At 41.1% G+C, this 21,169-nt stretch overlaps 1 protein-coding gene across 1 annotated transcript in view; it reads left to right on the plus strand.

Moving 5' to 3' along the window:
• Nucleotides 1-21,169, plus strand: part of LOC122561197 (hyaluronan-binding protein 2-like) — a 56,887-nt gene that overhangs the window by 28,185 nt on the left and 7,533 nt on the right. The window contains exon 8 of the mRNA XM_043712766.1: nucleotides 10,817-10,911. Coding sequence (XP_043568701.1) covers nucleotides 10,817-10,911 — 95 coding nt within the window. The remainder of the gene's footprint in view (nucleotides 1-10,816; nucleotides 10,912-21,169) is intronic.

Genomic DNA, 21,169 nt, shown 5'->3' on the forward strand with positions numbered 1-21,169 from the left:
GTCCAATATGGCCCCTTCCCTCGTCGGACTATTGACATACTGCTCTAGAAAACTCTCCTGGATGCTTCGTACAAATTCTACTCCATCCAGACTCCTGACACTAAGTGTATCCCAGTCAATGTTGGGAAAATTAAAATATCCCATCACCACTACCCTATTGCCTCTACATCTATTCATAATCTGTTTACCTATTTGTCAACCTTGGCACAACATCGTGGGCCGAAGGGCCTGTTCTGTGCTGTATTGTTCTATGTTCTATGTTCTATGTTCTATTTGTTCTTCTACCTCATGCTCACTGTTGGGAGGTCTGTAATATAGCCCCAATGTAACTGCACGCTTCTTATTTCTCAGCTCCACCCATAATGCCTCACTACCCAAGACCGCCATAGCTCCTCGACTCCACTTTCCTGCCCACTCTCCACAAGCCTTAAACCCACAGCTAATTAAATGTCTGTCTATCTCCTCCTTAAACTAACTTAATGGAGCAGCACCCACTGCACTCTGGAATACTAAATTCCACACATTCACATGAATTGTGAATTCATCCTATTCACCCGAGTCTCTTTCTTAGTCTCTACTGATATATAGCTAAAGCATCCTCATTCACCTATTTCACCAGGATATGTAATTTTATACAAGGTTGGCGCATTTATCTACTTTAAAAATCTGTTGACAATAATAGACATTAATTCCATGCATAATCTGACAATAGAAATCTGTAACAATAGAAATGAAATAAGCACTGTTTATGAAATATGAGATTTTACTGACTTTCCCCTGCATGTTATAGCATGTTGTGTGAAGATTAAATGCTAGAGTGTCCAACAGCACTCGGCAATGAATTAAAGCATTTAACTAGCACATGGCAGTTCTGCCCAGCCATAACTCAGCACTCTCACGTAGGAATGGAGTGCAGCAGACATAGACGGTCCTGTTTAACAGTCGAATACTTACAATTTTGATCGGGTTATAGCAGAAAAGAAAAGACCACAGATTTGATTTTCAGGCTTTCCTTTTGGCAGTACAGAATTGTCCCTACCTCTTCCCAATAGCAGCTACTGGAAATAGGCCATCGTGCTATGCCAATGTTCGGACAATCAGTTGCAGTGTGTGCCTAGATTTTCAAAAAGTGCTTGCAGAAAGCCTGCAAAATAATATCAGATCCCAGATTTTCCTATTGGTTCCACAAGTTCCACCAGAAGTAAAATGGAATAATTGACTCAACATCTTTCAATTGCAAGTGCAAGAGTACAAACGCAAAGGCCTGTCATCACACAACACTGCAGGCTTTGGGGCTCTACAAAACCAATTGTTTAACAACAAGTGTATGTCAATTCAGCAGGATGACTGAGTGTACTAATACTGTTGGCTGCACTGGTGCCATGAAATGTGTTGGCTAACCTGTAAATGATAAATCCCAAAGCAAAGACCTCTCTGAGCTACAGGGAGAAATGTTGCCATCTGTAGCCTCTGATAGTCTTTCCACTCACCAATTAACTGAGAGAAGTACAAGGACAACTTTAAGGAATCATTAAGGTATAACAGCCTACCACTGGGAAGTAGAAGAGTGGTAGGATGTGACTGGCACACAGGTTGAATGAGGTTTGAATAAATTTATAGTGCACCAAAGTTGTCCATTCAGACATTGCACTTTACAAAGTACTTGAAAGCTGCTTTGATCAACTATTATGAATGGAGGCAGATGAGTTGAAACAGACAGAGGAGAAATGACAGATAATGGCATGTTGTTTTCTCTAATAGATGTGAACATCACTGGCTGGGCTGGTATTATTTTGCCATTTCTAGCTGCCTTTGAGAAAGTGAAGGTGATTCTTGAACCACTGCATTCCATGTTACAAATTCACAGAAACACAGGAGTGTTATGTGGCAGAAGGAGACCATTCAGCCCATCGTGCCCTGCACCAGCTCGTTAAATTAGCATCATTACCGAATGCCAATTTCCTGCATTTTCCCAATAACTTTGCACACTATTTCTATCTGAATACTCATCCAATATCCTTTTGAATGCCTCAAGGGAACGTGCCTTCATCACACTTCCAGATTGTGCATTCTATACACTAACTACTCGCTGAGTCAGAGTCATAGAGTTATAAAGATGTACAGCACGGAAACAGACCCTTCGGTTCAGCTGGTCCATGCTGACCAGACATTCCAACCTAATCTAGTCCCACCTGCCAGCACCTGGCACATATCCCACCAAATCCTTCCTATTCATGTATCCATCCAGATACCTTTTAAATGTTGCAATTGTACCAGCCTTCACCACTTCCGTTGGCAGCTCATTCCATGCAAGTACCACCCTCTGCGAGAAAAAAGTTGTTCCTTAGGTTTCTTTTATATCTTTCCCTTCTCACCCTAAACCTATGCCCTCTAGTTCTGGACTGCCCCATCACAGGGAAAAGACTTTGTCTATTTATCATGCACATCATGATTTTATGAACCTCTATAAGGTCACCCCTCAGCCGCCAATGCTCCAGGGAAAACAGCCCCAGCCTATTCAGCCTCTCCCTATAGCTCAAATCCTCCAACCAAGGCAACATCCTTGTAAATCTTTTCTGAACCCTTTCAAGAGACCAGAATTGCATGCAATATTCCAACAGTGGCCTAACTAATGTCCTGTACAGCTGCAACATGACTCCCAACTCCTGTTCTCAATACTCTGACCAATAAAGGAAAGCATACCAAACGCCTTCTTCACTATCCTATCTACCTGTGACTCCACTTTCAAGGAGCTATGAACTTACACTCCAATGTTCAGCAGCACTCTCCAGGACCTTACCATTAAGTGTATAAGTCCTGCTAAGATTTATTTTTCCAAAATGCAGCACCTCGCATTTATCTGAATTAAACTCCATCTGCCACTCCTCAGCCCATTGGCCCATCTGATCAAGATTCCATTATAATCTGAGGTAACTTTCTTTGCTATCTACTAAACCTCCAATTTTAGTGTCATCTGCAAACTTACTAACTATATCTCTTATGCTCACATCCAAATCATTTATATAAATAATGAAAAGTCCTGGACCCAGCACCGTTAATAAAACTAAGGACACTGTAGCTTTATTAATCGTGCTCTCCACTTGTCCTGTCACCTGCAATGATCTGTACACATGCTGTGTTATAGGTAGACCCATCATCCTCTCAGGGAGGCAATTCTAGGATTTTGACCCAAAGGCACTGAAAGGCTTTTCAAGTCAGGGTGGTGGGAACTTGAAGGGGAACATGCAGGTGGTGGTACTCTGATGTATCTCCTGCTCTTGTCATTCTAGATGGAGATGGTCATGGGTTTGGAAGGTGCTGTCCAAGAAGCTTTGGTGGACTTCTGTGTTGTATCTTGTAGATAGTGTACACTCCTGCTTTGGAGCAAGTGGATGGTGGAGCAAGTGGATGTTTGTGGTGATGCCAATCAAGTGGGCTGCTTTGTCCTGGATGGTGTCTGGCTTCTTGTATGTTGGTACAGCTGCATTTATCCAGGCAAGTGGGAAGTATTTCATTGCATTACTGCCTTGTACCTTCTAGATCTTTGCAGTAGGGAGCATTAGACTGGAATATTCATAAAATAGTCAGAGGTTGTAGATACTAGTAGGTCTCTTATGTCAGACTGATACGATTATCTCTTGGTATAGATAATAAAATTTCGTCCATTCTTCTTTGGCCTGTTATTTCTACTATACCTCTTGCTGTTTCCCTTGTTCCCCACAATGTCCTTTAAGAGGATATTACTTCTACAAGATCAGATTTTAAAATATAGAACACGCCACCATGAAGATGGCCTCATAATTCAACCAAACAGCTTTCATCTTTCTCTGGTGTGCTCTATAATATTTCTGTTAGATTAAAGGACCTTTTTGTAATGCATTGTCATGTCTCATTGAAAATACTCAGATGTCATCAGCGTTGCCTGGAGGGAGTCACTTTGAGCTCTAAGATATTTCAAATATTTACCTTTCTGAGTAAGCAGCTCAGTGACAGTTGAAACGGTGGGTCGCTATTTGCAAATGAGCTATGCATTGAAGTAGCACAGAGAAGGGCAGTTATTCAGGTGAGGAGAGGTGGGTTCGGGTGTGGTGGTGGGGGTTGGGGGGGGGGGTTGTTTCTCCAGAAAGTGACATTGGGTCACCGTCCTGCCAATTTCTGGCTACCAAATGAGTAGGTTGGAAGACAAGCAGAAATCCCCTTCAGAATGATCGGGTAAGTAATATAAATAATCAAATAGGTGATCACTTTCTCTTTCTACCAGGGATTCTGGATTCAAAGAATCTAATTCCTAATCAGTGCAGAATTAACTAGTGATAATCAGACGGGTATGTAGTGAGTTGACCTTCCTTATGAAATTGACCATTCGGGAAGCTTTTGATCAATGAAACTAAAGAGCTTAGCCATGGCCAAGTGAGAGGTTGCAGTCCACGGGACTTCTTCTCAGAGCGTGATTTCAGCATTGGCCAGTTTCTTAGGAGAAGCCTTCTCTGGTCTTGCACATTACTTATACCTGTCAGCCCTCACCACAGTTTCATAAAAGCAGTTACACTTTTTTCCTACTTTTCGTCAGAGGTTCAGTAATACAAATATGTTCATAATGGAAATGAGCTATCACTAATCCATTTTCACCATTTTACATTAACACCCAAAACTTTAAGGGACTAAAATTGATTTTAAAAAAGGCAACACTGTCCAAAATGGCTACTGTTATAAAAGGCCTAAAAAAAAGGTAGCCCTCATAAAAAAAATAGAAAACCAGCTGCCTCAGAATTACCATTTTAATCAAGAAGCTCTGTCACTCTTGCATCTCTGATGATCTTTTGAGTTACTCATGCTTACATTATGACTTCTCACGCAGGAGACACAAGGATTCAGTTTGAAAGAAAGAAAGGGAGCTAGACTCCAAACATACAATTGAACCAAATTTCATGCAGGATTAAGTTATTTTTCAATAACTGGTCATTTTGATTTAACTAAGCAAGTGAGGAATTAAAATATATTTGAGTGTTTGAGTGTGAATATTTGAAAGGAAGGTCAAATGTTATGCCATTAGTCACTTCTATTTCAGATCTCCAAGATTTGCAGTACTTTTGTTAGTTCACTTGCTGGTTTGTCCCATTTGAACTTGATATACTTGGTCATTTGAAAAGAGCTGTTTATTACACCATTGCCATGTTGATGGAGAAATTTTCAATCAAAACTTGAAAATCTGTAAGCAATGAGATATGGGAGTTGGGATGTCATGTTGCGGTTGTACAGGACTTTGGTGAGGCCTCTTCTGGAGTACTGTGCATAGTTCAGGTCACCCTGTTACAGGAAGGAAAGTACTTTATTGGAAAGGGTTCAGAAAAGATTTACCAAGATGCTGTTGGAATGGAATGGAAGGCTTGGATTATAAAGACGGTTGGCATTTTTTTCACTGGAGCGTAGTTGGTTGAAGGGTGACTGTATAGAGATTTATAAGATCATGAGGGGCATAGATAAGGTAAATAGCAAGGTAAAAATCTTTTTCCTAGAGTGGGGTGTTCAAAACTAAGGAACATACTTTTAATGTGAGAGGAGAAAGATTCAAAAAGGAGGAGCAACGTTTTTACACAGAACTCTTACACAGGGTTCATATGTGGAATGAACCACCAGAGGAAGTAGTGGGTGCAACATTTCAAACGATATTTGCATAAGGTTTACATAAAGATTTGTACCTCGGGTGCCGGTTGCCGTGGTCTTGGGTATGTTTGCCAAGCTGGGAAGTTGAATTGCAGATGTTTTGTCCCCTGTCTAGGTGCCATCTTCTGTGCTTTGGAGCCTCCTGTGAAGTGCTGCTGTACTGTGTCTTCTGGAATTTATTTGGTTTCATTCCTGCTGCTTCCGGTTGTCAGATCCAGTTGCTCGTTGCAGTCGGTATTTTGGGTCTAGGTCAGTGTGTTTGTTGATAGAGTTCCTGGCTGAGTGCCGTGCCTCTAGAAGTTCTCCTCTGTCCAGCTTGTCCAATGATTGTTTGTCGTCTCAGTCGAATTTGTGGTCTTTGTCATCTGTGTGTCTGTGGCTACTAGGGACAGCTGGTTGTTGTTCATGGATGTGGATTGTTAGTTGTCTGCCTGTTTGCCTGATATGGTGTTTCGTGCATTCATCCATGGACTCCATCAATAAACACATTGATCTAGACCCAATATACTGACCACTGCAATGAACAACTGGAACTGGCAACTGGAAGTAGAAGAAATGTAACCAAATAAATTTCAGAAGACACAGTACAGCAGGCTTCACAGGAGGGTCCAAAGCACTGAAGATGTCTACTGGACAGGAGATGAAACAACTGCAAATCAACTTCCCAGCTTGGTGATTACACCCACAATCACGGTAACATTTGCATAAGAACATGAAGAGAAAAGGTTTGGAGTGATATGGGCCAAACTCAGGCAAGTGGACCTAGTTTGGTTTGGGAACATATTCAACATAGACTAGTTGGACTGAAGGGTCTGTTTCCATGTTGTGTGACTGTGACTCTGACTCTGATTAATGGTCTTGTTGCTAATACATGCTTTGAAGTAAATGCTTTTAATCGAAGACACAACTATGTTTTAGAATGGTTTAGTTTTGTAATTTAAAATATGCAACAAGCCTACGGATGTATGTGTGCGTATCTTTGGAATTAGGTGATATGGTGACTTTTGCATTCTTATAGTTGTTTTTACCTTTGTAGATTTAGTAGCTGGAACATTTAGGATAGCAGTAAATCACTAGAAGATGACACTACATGCTGTAAATTGATGCTTAATAATTGTTCATTGGTCCCACCTTACCTTGGCAAAGTTCCATGGAGTGATAAGTTCAAAGTAACAAACTTTTACAAAAGAGTGATTGGTGTGCCAAAAAAAATGAAGCAGGAGAAAGTAGGAAGTGCTGTTACTCAAATGACCAATGAGTAGTCATGGAGATACTACCCAGTATCTGAGATTGACACCATTGGAAGAGTCATTCACTAACAAGCAATTTGCGATCACGACATCTCTGTCCATGGTGGCAGTGGCTAGCAAGAGTAAATAAGTGGTAGTTCTTAATAGTTCAATGAAAAATGAGGAAGACGAAAGACAGAAGAAGAGGTTCAGTCAGTTGATCAGTAAACCTGTCCCCAGTCAACCAGTGTCACAATTGGCAGCATGAATGTGGTGGACTAAAAACAAAATTGCTTCATTATATAATATTTATTTTGTATTTGCTATGATAACTTACTTGTTAACAACTAACAGAAAACTTGTGAAAATATATTTGTATCTCTAATAGGTCTTTGAAACTAATCAAGACTGGTAAGCTTCTGGTTGGCTGTCCCAGTTAATCATTGTAATTTTCTTCAGTCTTTCAATTAAAGTTAGGTGTACCCAAAGATCTTCAATAACTTGCTTTGAGTGAACAAAATGAGCCAGCAACATGGACTGAAATAGGGCAGAAGAAACGGACAAAGAGCTCCAAGAAGATGAGATGCCCAGCACATGATACACAGTCAGAGGATCATTTCTTTGAGCATGTCTGTGCACTGGTGCTTCAGAAAGTGTAGGATTTCACAGCAGGTCTTTGCTGCCATCCGCACTTGGAGGGAACAACACCCACCTTGCAATAGGGCAGATGGCCACATAAAGCCAGTAACAAGGTTCTTGTCATTGGAGGCCCTTCTTCAGAGCTTTGCCTCCGAAGCCTCCAATGTTTCTTCCATGATATGACTGACCAGATATCTTACTGCATTTTGTAAAGTAGTTTCGGCAGGTATATCACTCCCTGTGTATTATGTCTTGGACATATCATTGAATGGGCATCATGCCCCTTGGATGCTGACTTTTAGCCTGGCATCTGCCCACATTTTTTTCTTCTTTCAAAAATAAAAATCGCAGGAGGATTCCAAATGGGAGTCTTGTTGCTCTTGGTCTCAGTGGTGAGAGAGTGGAAGGACCATAACAGTAGCAAGCAAACAAAAACAACTCAAACCAGTCCAGTTTCGATGGTTCACATTTCCTCTCAGAGCCACCTGTGTAGTTTGGAAGTGAAGTCATGTTCAGGAATGCCAGTTTCCTTATCTTGGTGAACCAGTTAGGTGTTTAGAATAAAAACAGTCTTCCTGGATACTTCCTGACTTTGGAATACAATGTGGGAAAGTGTGAGATTTTGCACTTTGGCAGGAAAAATAGAGACATGGGCTACTTTCTAAATGGGGAAAGGTTTTAGAAATCTGAAGCACAGAGGGATTTAAGAGTTCTAAATCAGCATTCTCTTAAGGTTAACCTTCTGGTTCAAATGGGAGTTAGAAAGACAAATGGAATATTAGTTTTAATTGTGAGAGCTAGAATATAAGAACAGGGATGTGCTGTTGAGGCTGTCTAAGGCTCTGGTCAGACTACATTTAGAAAATTGTGAGGATGTAATTAAGAGTACTGAGTACAATTCTGGTCACCCTGCTATAGGAAGGATGTTATTCAATTGCAAAGAGTGCAAAAAATATTTACAAGGATGTTACCAAGACTGGAGGGCTTGAGTTATAGGGAGAGGCTGGATAGGCTGGATTGGTTTCCCTTGGAGTGCAGGAGGCTGATGGGAGATATTGCAGAGGTTTATAAAGTCATGAGGGGCACAGATAAGGTGAATGGTTAAGGTATTTTCCCTGGGATGGGGGAATCCAAAACGAGTAGGCATAAGTTCAAGGTGAGAGGGTAAAGATTTAAAAGGGGCAGCTTTTTCACAAATAAGGGGGGGGGGGGGTGGCATATATGGATGAGTTGCCAGACGAAATTGTAGAGGTGATAACAATTATACCATTTAAAAGACATCTGGACAGGTACATGGACAGGGAAGGTTTCAAGGGATATGGGTCAAACACAGGCAAATGGGACTAGTTGAGTTCGGAAACCTGATCAGCATAGATGGGTTAGGTCAAATGGTCTGTTTCCATTCTGTATGACTATTTGACTCTGTGATGGCAGGGAAGTCACATTCAAGTTTACAGAATACCGAGAGGTCTGGATTGAGCAGACGTGGAGAAGATGTTCCTCAGAGTGAAGGGATGACCATTGGAACTGAGATGAGGATGTCTTCGGTCAGAGGGTAGTGAATCTGTAGAAAGCATTGCCAGAGAAGGCTGTGGAGGCCGAGTCTCTGAGAATATTTAAGACAGAGATAGATAGACATTTGATTTGTAAGAAGATCAAAGGTTACGGGGAGAAGGCAGGAGAATGGGGTTGTCTAACATATTAGACATGATCAAATAGTGGAGCCCATTCGATGAGCCAAGTGGCTAAATTCTGCTGCTGTATCTTATGGTGTTGTGGTCTGAACCCCCTGCTGGCCTAGCTAGTGATATCCTCATCCTGTGAATGATTTTTTAAAAAATCAAGAGTGTATTGGACGGGTATTTAAATAGACAGGGAAAAAGCTAAATATTATCACCAAACTAAATGCTCAGACAGCTTGTGACCTTCTTCTGCGCTGTAACAATCCTGTGATTCTGAGTTCCTCCTGTTTCAAGTCCTTCTTACCGTACTGTAGGACAACTAGAGTACTAAGTACAAAGCTCATAATAATTACACATTCACAGTAGTAATTTCAGGCAATAGAGTCATAGAGTTATACAGCATGGAAACAGACCCTTCGATCCAACCAGTCCATGCCAACCATAATCCCAAACTAAACTAGTCCCACCTGCCTGTGTTTGGCTCATATCCCTCCAAACATTTTGTATCTTTGTACTTATCTAAAAGTATTTTAAACATTGTAACTGTAACCGCATCTACCACTTTCTTGAGAACCATTCGGTTTGTAAAACAATTGCCCTCTTGAATTCTTAAATCTTTCTCCTCTCACCTTCGAAATACGCCCCTCATCTTGAAATCCCCCAGCTTAGGCAAAATACACCTGCTATTTACTTTATCTATACCCCTCACGATTTTATAAACATCTATAAGGTCACCCCTCAACCTCCTATGCTTTAGTGAAAATATTCCCAGACTATCCAGCCTCTCCTTTTAACTCAAACCCTCCACTCTTGACAATATCCTGGCAAATCTCTTCAGAACCCATTCCAGCTTAATAATATCCTTCCTATCACAGAGTGACCAGAACTGGACATAGTATTCCAGAAGATGCCTCACCAACATCCTACACAACCTCAACATGATGCCCCAGCTCCTATACTCAAAGGTCTGAGTAATGAAGGCAAGCGTGCTAAACACTTTCTTAACCACCCTATCTCTATGTGACGCAAACTTCAAAGAATTATATACCTGAAGCCCTGGGTCTCTCTGTTATACAACACTACCCAGGGCCCTACCATTAATTGTTTCACCAAAATGCAATACTTTGCATTTATCCAAATAAAATTCCATCTACCACGCATTGACTCAGTTGATTATCTTTTTGCAATCTTCTTTACTGTCCATAGTTGATAGTTTGTAGCAATAGTTGATCAGCTGTGAGTGAAACTGTTTGTAATTGTACTGTTTCTAATTGTAAATCTAGTAAAGAAAAAACAGTCTGCAATCACAGTTTCAGTAAAGCAATCATTGCTTCAATATCATTGTTATATGCAGTTTGGGCATAGATGGTGCATATCAAGTGGACATCTTGTGAAATATGAAATGCTAGTTAGGTCACCAAAACTTGACAACACTGACACATGGACTCAACTGTAACATTAATAAAGCATTTCATTGAAACTGCAATTTGTAGCATGCAATAAAACTATTTAAATATGTTCTGGCATACTTAGAACACTGCTGTAGTAATGCCACAAATATTCACCAAATTAAAAGAATTCTTTCATTTTATTTCCACTTAGGAATCTGGATGATGACAACCAACCTTGGTGCTTTTATCAAAATGCAACTGGAAATCCGCGTTTTGACTTTTGTGCTGTTACCTGTTGCTCAAACAGTATGTACCTTTCACTGCATTATAAGGAATCCAGAACAGTTTCAGGATGAAACTGAGACTAGAGCAATAATATTCAAAGCTAAATACGAACAGAGATAAACAATAATTAAAGATCAATCACACTAAAAATGTAATCTACAGAGCACCTAATTGTGACAGCAAGGTGAATGGAAAAATATGTAGAAAATTACAGAAGAGAAAAGCAGCCATGAAAGATTTCAACTACCCTATTATTAATTAGATAAAAGAGGTAAGAGAAGATTCACTATTAGATACAATAATGAGAAATGAACGGAAAGAGGTAAGAGAGGTAAAATAAATGTGATATTGATTATAATATAAGCCACCTTAACTTTCTGATAGAAAAAGACATAAATGTGTCAAAAACACATCAGTGGATTGGAGAATAAAACAGATTTTCAAAGGCTAGAAAACTGGAAATAGAACTTGCAGAAAATAAGATGGACAAAAGTATTGGCAAAGCTTGATGTAGAAGAACAATGCGAGCCATTTAAAAAGTTATCCAACAGAGTGCAGGAAAAAATATATTCTTCAAAAATGAAAGAACAGACAAAAGACTGAGATTCAGTGGGTGAATGTACATATAAGGCAACAACTTATGGTTAGGAAAGAGACAGACATTAAATATAAAATTAAAAATTACACAACACCAGGTTATAGTCCAACAGGTTTACTTGGAAATACTAGCTTTCGTAGTGCTGCTCCTTCATCAGGCAGCTATGGAGCAGGACCAGAAGACACAGAATTAAATACACAGATATCTGAGGAGTACAGCTAAGGAGTGTTGTCCCAGTCGAAGTGGTGTCCTTCCTCATCTGTATGTAAGGATACTAGTGATAGTGGGTCATGTCTTTTTGTGGCTAGTTGGTGTTCATGTATCCTGGTGGCTAGTTTTCTGCCTGTTTGTCCAATGTAGTGTTTGTTACAGTTCTTGCAAGGTATTTTGTAAATGGTGTTTGTTTTGCTTGTTGTCTATATAGGGTCTTCTAAGTTCTTTAGCTACTGTTTTAGTGTGTTGGTAGGTTTGTGGCCTACCATGATGCCAAGGGTTCTGAGTAGTCTGGCAGTCATTTCTGAGATATCTTTGATGTAGGGGAGAGTGGCTAGCGTTTCTCGGCGCATTTTGTCTGCTTGTTTGGGTTTGTTGCTGAGAAATCGGCGGACTGTGTTCATTGGGCATATGTTCTTTTTGAATATGCTGTATAGGTGATTTTCCTCTGTTCTTCGTCATTCCTCTGAGCTGCAGTGTGTGGTGGTTCATTGAAATAAGGTTCTAATGCAGCTTTGTTTGTGGGTGTTGGGATGATTGCTTCTGTAGTTCAGCATTTGGTCCGTATGTGTTGTTTTCCTGTAGACGCTGGTTTGAAGTTCTCCATTGGCTGTTCGCTCTACTGTGACATCTACGAATCGCAGTTTGTTGTTGCTTTCCTCCTCTTTTGTGAATTTTATGCCAGTAAGGGTATTATTGATGGTCTTGAATGTTTCCTCTAATTTGTTTCATTTAGTGATGACAAAAGTGTCATCCACATAGTGGACCCAAAGTTTGGGTTGGATGGATAGCAGAGCTGTTTCGTTGAATCTTTGTATTACTGCCTTTGCTAAGAACCGTGATATCAGAGATCCCATGGGTGTTCCATTGGTTTGTCTGTAGTGCTGGGACAAGCCAAACAGAACATGCACGAGAGTTCCTAGAAGTATGGCATTCCATCCGGAACTCTATCAACAAACACGTCGACTTGTATCCTAAATACGACCCTCAGAGGAAAATACCAGGAAATGGCATCACCACAGGAAATGACATCACCAACCCAAGGAATCATAACCACATAAATACAAAGCAGGTCATAACAACAGTGCTTCACTGGAGGCTCACTGATAATGTTACCTAGTATGGTGATGAAATGTCTGAAAATAAACTTTCCAGCTCAGCGAGCAAACTTACATCCAGAACTGCAACCTGAGCTACAAATCTTCTCCAAACTCGTTAGCACCATAGGTATTGACTGAAGGTCAGCAGAAATAGTAAATGGTTGTATTGCTTCAAGATTTGTCAGGGAGATTGGACATGACATTGACATTGAAAATGATCAGTGATATAAGTGCAGTTAAAACAAAAATGAACAGTCTGAGCATACTAAACAAACTCAAAGCATATAAAAACCCTGTTCCAGATGGATAGTACCTATGTATTCTTAAAGAAATATAGGAAAAGTTGCAGATGCATCACTAATTAACTAGAAAAAGGTGCAGTGCTACACAACTGAGGGATAATCAATGTCATTCTTATATTTACAAAAAGCAACAGGAAATGCCAAGGGACTTATAGATCCAGTACCTTAACATCAATGGTAGGAAAATGTTACAGAAGATAGAAAATACAGAATAGAACAGCGAGATATTAAAATAAATGATAACCAGTAGGCTCAAATAAAGGAACCTGGCTTGACCAATCTTATTGAATGTTTTGAGGTGGTAACTGAGAAAGAAGAGAATGGGAATTGAACTGGGAAAGAAGAATAGGAATGTGATTTATTGAGATTTCCCAAAGGCCTTCAATAAGGTGCCCCACAATCAGCTAATGAATGAGAGAAGGTGGTGTCAGGAGATTGGTGGCAGAGTGGATTGCTGGCAGGTTCAAAGAGAGAAAACAAGTAGTGGGGGCATATTTAACTTCCTTATTTAATATCTGCTTTCAGACTTATTGTGGGATTTTGACACAAATGTGTCACGTTTAAAACTTTAGCTTGAACTTCATCCTTATGACTGTACAGGTAGAAGATCCATTATCCGAAATGTCATGGACCAGCTGTTTTTTGAAATTTGGAATTTTTCGGTTTTCAGAATAGTGACAGTGTAATGGTGAAATTTTTAAAAATCTTACCGGAGAAGCAGACTCCTAAATAAGAACATGCTTGGCCACAAACCCGCCCCGCCCCATCCCCACCATGTCGCATCTGAGTGACACGCATTAAGTGGGTGTCGAGTTGGGGGTGTTCATAGAGAAACTCCAAGTCTGTCGGTGCTTGGCCACGTGCCCCACCCCCCCCAAACATCATATCTGAGTGCCACGCATCGAGGGGGTGTTGAATTGGGTTAACTGTTTGCACACCAAACAACCTTGTTAATGAGAAAAAAACTTCACAAAAACTTTCGGATTTCGGAGCTTTTCGGTTTTTGGATGTTCAGATAAAGGATCTTCTACCTGTATGTTTACTGTGACATTTTTGTTGTAACCATCTTAGGCTGAACATTACATGGCCCTTCTGGATGTGTTTCTGGTAGAGGTGCATGTAAGTTACCAAGGGAAGATAGCCCAACTACTTTCAAGCTCACTCCTACCATACAGAGAGTGGATAGGGACCCAAATCTGCACCAGAAACAAATAAATGATTAAGGTTCAATTGAATATGTTAAAAGCTAAAGCTACCCTGCCCGACATAATAACAGGGTTGTGCTGCCCATTGAGTGGACCCTTCTTTTGTTTTATATAGAACATAGAACATTACAGCGCAGTACAGGCCCTTCGGCTCTCGATGTTGTGCCAACCTGTGAAACCAATCTAAAGCCCATCTAACCTACACTACTCCATTATCATCCATATGTTTAAATGCCCTTAAAGTTGGCGCATCTAATACAGTTGCAGGCAGGGCATTCAAGAACCTACCTCTGACATCTGTCCTATATCTATCATCCCTCGTATAAAGCTATGTCCCCTCGTGCTAGCCATCACCATCGGAGGAAAAGGACTCTCACAGGACACCATATTTAATCCTCTGATCATCTCAAATGTCTCTATTAAGTCACCTCTCAACTTTCTTCTCTCGGATGAAACAGCCCCAAGTCCCTGAGCCTTTCCTCATAAGACCTTCCCTCCATACCAGGCAACATCCTGGTAGATCTCATCTGCACCTTTTCCAATGCTTCCACATCCTTCCTATAATGTGGCAACCAGAACTGTACACAATACTCCAAGTGCGACTGCACCATGACCTCATGGCTCCGAAACTCAATCCTTTTACTGAATGGTTATAAGTTTGTAAATGTTCAGTAAGGAGAGGTCACACCATCTTTGGAGGGAGCCCTGTGTATACATTGGAGCCAGAAGATAGTGCTCTGCACTCCTTCCTTCAGCACCCCATTAAACTCAAATTCCCCCACCCCTTCATCGAACACCCCACACTCATGTCCTTACTCACCTGGGTCTGAGGTTTTATGGGACCATCATCCTGTGACTCGGGTGAGGTATCAACAGCACCTACAATGGAGTTTGTATGCTGCCAGGATTGCTGGAGGGCAAGCAATTTGAGACGGTGAAACTTCCTGTCACACAGTGGTGGAAATCCCACTCTAGACTAATTGAGCCCATCCACAACACATTGTCCACTGCCCCACAAGGCAGGTTTGTTCAGAGTCTCACAGCTGGTTTACAACTTCTGCCCCATGTGCAGCACAAATACTTTTCATCCGCCAACAATGTCATAGAGTTTTCACTCATTATGCTTGATACAATGATGAGGTTCCCAGCAGCAGAGGTAAGACTCTGTATTGTTCAAATGAAGTCATTAAACCTAGTTAGTCTAATGCTTTCATTGACATGACAACAGTAGGTGAGTCAGCTTAACTTCAGTGGTGGAGGAATGTCTACAAACCATAATTTAGAGTTGAATTAATATTCACATGGACAAAGTGGGCACACTGAGGAGAGCAAGTGCAGGATCTCAGGACTGGGGAGGGGGAAGGGACCTGAGAGATAAATAGGGGTGTGTGGTGGAGTGGGGCTGAGGGGAAGGCAGGTGGGATGGCAATAGATGGATGCAGATAGGAGGTGACTGTGATAGGTCAGTGGGGAGGATGGAGTGGACAGGTGGGAAAATTGACAGGTAGGACAGGTCATGAAGGCGATGCCGAGTTGGAGGGTTGGATCTGGTATGAGATGAAGTTAAGGGGATATCAGGCTCAACTAACTTATTGGAGGTTTACTGGGAGGTAGCAAAATCAAAAATTGCTGGAGAAACTCAGCAAACTGGCAGCATCTGTGGAGAGAAAGCAGAGTCAGCAGTTTGGGTCCCGTGACCCTTCAGCAATTTCTATTTTTGTTTCAGATTTCCAGCATCTGCAGTTCTTTGCTTCATTTTTGTTTATTAAGAGGTACAGTCGGTTCTGCTATAACATTGTAGTTCCGTTCTTATGCAACCTTGTGTTATAAGAAACCCGCATAATAGCAGCACCATTTAAACCAATGAGGCTGGAATTGTGCTATAACCAATACATGCTTTAACAGTTTGCTTTATAGAAACAGTGTCCCCAGTTCATCAATCGTGTTATAGTGAATTTGCATTAACAAATCACGTGTTATAGCAGAACAACCTGTAATTGAAAAAGGTGATTAACATAAAACTGTTGATCTGACATACTTTATATTCCAAAAGGGTTTGATACAGAGCTGCACACAATGGTCTTGTGAGCAAGGTTAGAGGGCATTGATTAAAAGGGGTACTAACAATGTGGACACAAAATTGGATGATTGATAGGAAACAGAGGATAATGGTCAATAGATACATTTCAGGCTGGAGGTAGTTTGTGGTGGAGTACATCACAGCTGTTACTCATGATTTGGAGATGACGGTGATGGACTGGGGTGTACAAAGTTAAAAATCACAAACACCAGGTTATGGTCCAACAGGTTTATTTGGAAGCACTAGCTTTCTGAGCACTGCTTCTTCATCAGGTGATTTCCCAATATATTCAAGGTCCAATGTCAATTACCGTAATTTCCCCTTCCACGTGATCAACAATGCCCTCCATTGCATCTCCTCCACTTCCTGTACCTTTGTCTTCAAACCCCAACTGAAACAAGGGTAGAATCCCCACGATTCTCTGGATAAAGTGCCATTTTCACCACCCACCGTAGACCCCACAACCAAACATATATTTCCTCCTACACCAATATGCATTCTGCAGAGACCATTCCCTCCTCAACTTCTCATTAGGTCCACGCTCCCTGCCAACCCAGTCTCTACATCTGACACCATCTCCTGCTGCCGGATGAGTGCTCACACCTCCCCCTCACCTCTGTCCAATGCCCTAAAAGATCATTTAAAATTCAGCAGAGATTTTCCTGCACATCCTAACACCTCATTTACTGCATCTGTTGCTCTTGTGGTCTCCTCTACATTGGGGAGACAGGACACCAACTCGCGAAGTAGTTTGGGGAATATCTCTGGGACACACGCACCAAACGATCCCACCAGCAGAGATTTTCCTGCACATCCTAACACCTCATTTACTGCATCTGTTGCTCTCAATGTGGTCTCCTCTACATTGGGGAGACAGGACACCAACTCGCGAAGTAGTTTGGGGAATATCTCTCGGACACACGCACCAAACGATCCCACCGCCCTGTGACCAACCACTTCAACTCCCCCTCCCACTCCCCCAAAGAAATGAAAATCCGGGGCCTCCTCCATTGCCAAATCGAAGCCATCGACCAACTGGAGGAAGAACGCCTCCTCTTCTGCCTCGGGACCCTACAACCACACGGGCATCAACATTGACTTCACCAGTTTCCAAATCTCCCCAGACCCCACCTCATCCCAAATCATCCCACCTCATACCTGCATCCACCTATCACTATCCCACCTGTCTTCCTCTCAGCCCCACCCCACCCTACTCCCATTCAGGCCCCTCCCCCCTCCCCAGTCATGATGAAGGACTTATGCCCAAAACATCGACGCAATTGCTCCTCAGATGCTGACTGATCTGCTGTGGTTTTTCCAGTGCCGCATTTTTCGATTCTGACTCTCCAGCATCTGCAGTCCTCACTTTCTCCTTTTCCCAATATATGTTAATGATCCAGACCTTCTGTACAGAGGACAATTTCAAAGTTTGCAGTCAATGCAACACCTGGAAATGCTGTAAACTATTAGGAGGACAATACAGTACTTCAAAAGAATGTGGTTGGGTTGGCAGAATGGTTAGATAGATAGCAGGCGAAATTAATTGTGGAGCAGTTTGAAATGCTGCATTTTGCCAGAAACAACTTGTAGAGACAAGAAAAAAAAGTGTTACCTCAAAGGGTATGCCGAGCACAGAGACCTGGACAAATATGTGTATAAGTCATTGAAGGTGGCTGTATAGATGGAGAGTGCAGTTAGTAACAAAAACAGTACCCTAGGCTTCATTAATAGGGACATAGAATACAACAGAGGAGAGGTTATCCTGAATCTTTTTAAAACACTAGTTAGACATCAGATGGGGTACAGTTTTAGGTACGGCACTTTAGGAAGAATGTGAATTAATTGGAGAGAGTGTGGAAGAGAGATATCAGAATGGTTCTGTCAACGAGAACATGAGAAATTGGAGCTGGTTTTCTCAAAGAAGAGGAGGATTCATTGGAATTTTCAAAATACTGAGGGATCTGGATAGAGTGGATAGGGAGAAAGTGTGCCTGCTAATAAAAAATATAAGAGGATATAGATATACATGAATTTACAAAAAAAAAACACTGTGATGTCAAAAAGAATTTGCAGCAAGTAATTAGGGTCCGGAATACATTGCCTAGAAGTGTGGTGCAGGTGGGTTCTCAAAGCATTCAAGAAGGTATTGGTTGACTATTTGGATTAGAACAATATGTAGGGTCCCAGGGAAAAGGCAGGAGAATGGCAGTAAACCATGCTGCACATTTAGAGAGCAGATGCAGACACAATGGACCAAATGGCCTCCTTCTGCACCAATTCTGAGATTCTGTGACTTGGCATCAGGAATGGAGAAAACTCATGCATTGGCAATTTTGTGTGCAATTTCTTCAACTATTAACTGACAGCTTTGAGGAGTGTTACTGTATGATTGCTTCATACAAGGACTTGGATTTGAAGTAAATAACATTTTAAGCCAGCCCTAACTCCTCAACCATAATTGCCCTTGAGAAGATGGGGAGCTGTCTTCTGAAACCACTGTCATCCATGTGGTGGAGATCAACTGTGTACATCCATTGTGCTTTTCTTCTGCAGCAACTTGATACAACTGGGTGGCAGGCTGAACCATTTCAGAGGACATTTAACAGTCAATCATATTGCTGTTTATCTTGACAATAGCAGGTGAGGATGACAGATTTTCTTTCTTGAAGGGAATGGTTCATGCAACAATGCTGTAGTTTCCAGATTAATTGGACAAGCACTTTATTCCAGCCATATCAATTAAAATCAATTTCCAAGAAATTGGCAGTGATAGACACAACTCACGTCTCTGGAGTGTTAGTCTGATCCTCTGGATTGTACTTAAAGCACTTGTCTAGATGGAAAACATACCTCCAAGTTTAGCTTCACTTATTGTAGTATCCTCAAAGGTAACCATAACCATCAGTTTTGTTATTCTATTCTTTCTGAAGCACTTGCAGTCTAGCTTATATTAATATTACTTGTTACTGGGTTTAGGTATTGAATAAAAATTATATTTTCACCTCCGCTGTTTGGACAATAAACTGGTGAAGTTATAAAACTGACTTAAATTAAATCTTACTAAAATCAATGGAATGAAAATTGACCTGTTTCTATAATAGTTGGATGATCTCCTAATCCACTTTCTCAGTCAATAAATGAATGAAAACTAAGCCATCTAGTCATATTATTGTCACAAGCTCACCACCAGAAGTTTTAAGTATTTTCATGGAGTTGTCCACCAATTCCACACTGAAATGCATGTTCTCAAAGCTCTGCATAATATCCCATACCAAGATGGAGTTGTATGCACCCACACTTTCCTTGTTGTGATAACTATTTTCATTGCTCCATTCAGCTTTGTGCATGATGGATGATACTGTTAAGTCAGCGATACCGCTCATGATTATATTCTACCTTGCTTTCGTCCCAGTTGTCTGATAGCTCGTTCACCAGAGTTTAGTGCTGGCAACAAGATATGTTCAACCCAATTATCTTTACTTTCTACCACTCCAACAGATTGCTCATGTATAGTTCACTTGAATGTTTTTTTCCCTTGATGATCACTATTTTCCACAAAATTCCGATGGTATAGGCATCATTTGCTTGGGAAAGGTACTTTTGTCTGATCAACTCAGTTCTCGCACATTTGTAGCTTTTACAGCCTGGCAGTTCTCCCTCCTCAATGCCACATCTGTCCAACTGATTATCATTACTGCCTGTGCTTGAAATATTGCACTTTCCTGTCTGTGTGTTTTATTGAATCCACAGATACCATGACTTTTTGCTGTCTCGTTGAATGAACATGCTTTGATAGTGAGATATCCTTCAATCTTTTCCATTACAGTGCCAGGCTTTTAGATTTCATTTTCTGTCAGGGTGAATGAGACAAGATGCTTTCCGTTATTAACCATGCAATAAATCAATGTACTTACTTGTCTAATTTCCACTCTCTGCCAATCTTAACACGACATAATAGCATTCACTATGTTATTTTCAAGTTGGCCCTTCTTCAAATTTGGCAAAGCATAAACAACTGTAAGAGCAACTTCCATCATATTTAGTTTTGCTTGGCACTCAAATGCCTTGTTAAAATGTCTTAATGAAATTCCACTCAAATCACAAGAACCTTTGACTTCCCTCTTCTCTTGCCTCCTGAGAACACTTCAACATTTTGTTTTTCACTCTCAGTGAATATACCTGAACTGCAGACAACGTATAAGACTTTTGGGCAGCTTAATTGAATCTGGCTACATAGCAGAAAATGTTTGACTTTATTAGCAGGATTCTGACAGATTGATCCATTTCTGCAACCACCTTCCTGCATCTTTCATCAGTTCAGACCAGTCCTGTTGTAATTTGTGATAACTTTGGTCCCTCTGCACACACTGCCCTCATGTTGGGGGGGAAGGGCATGATGCCAAAGATACGTGAGTAATCTATTGGCGGATGGATTGTCAAACTGAAATGAGGCCCCATGCACCCCTTTCAGCACTGATATCTGCAGCCATGAAGGCAGCAGGATGTGTCTGCCTGATCCCAAGTGGGACTTCCGTTGCTTAAACTGCTAAATGGCTTCAACTGTGCTGGAATAGAAGCTGAGAGTTCAACAATCAGACACTGCATCATGGATGAATCCACATGTTTTCTAATGGAGTTGGCCATTGATTCCACACAGTAAAGGATGGCTGCAATACTCTGTCAAATGCCTTAAGTCAAGTTGGAGCTGGATTCATCTTGGTCTTCCATGAGGTTTAGAGGTATCTGACAGATCGACTAAAGTACTGATATTTTCTCTGTAT

The sequence above is a fragment of the Chiloscyllium plagiosum genome, chromosome 22, assembly GCF_004010195.1.
Source record: "Chiloscyllium plagiosum isolate BGI_BamShark_2017 chromosome 22, ASM401019v2, whole genome shotgun sequence".
NCBI classification, from domain to species: Eukaryota; Metazoa; Chordata; class Chondrichthyes; order Orectolobiformes; family Hemiscylliidae; genus Chiloscyllium; species Chiloscyllium plagiosum.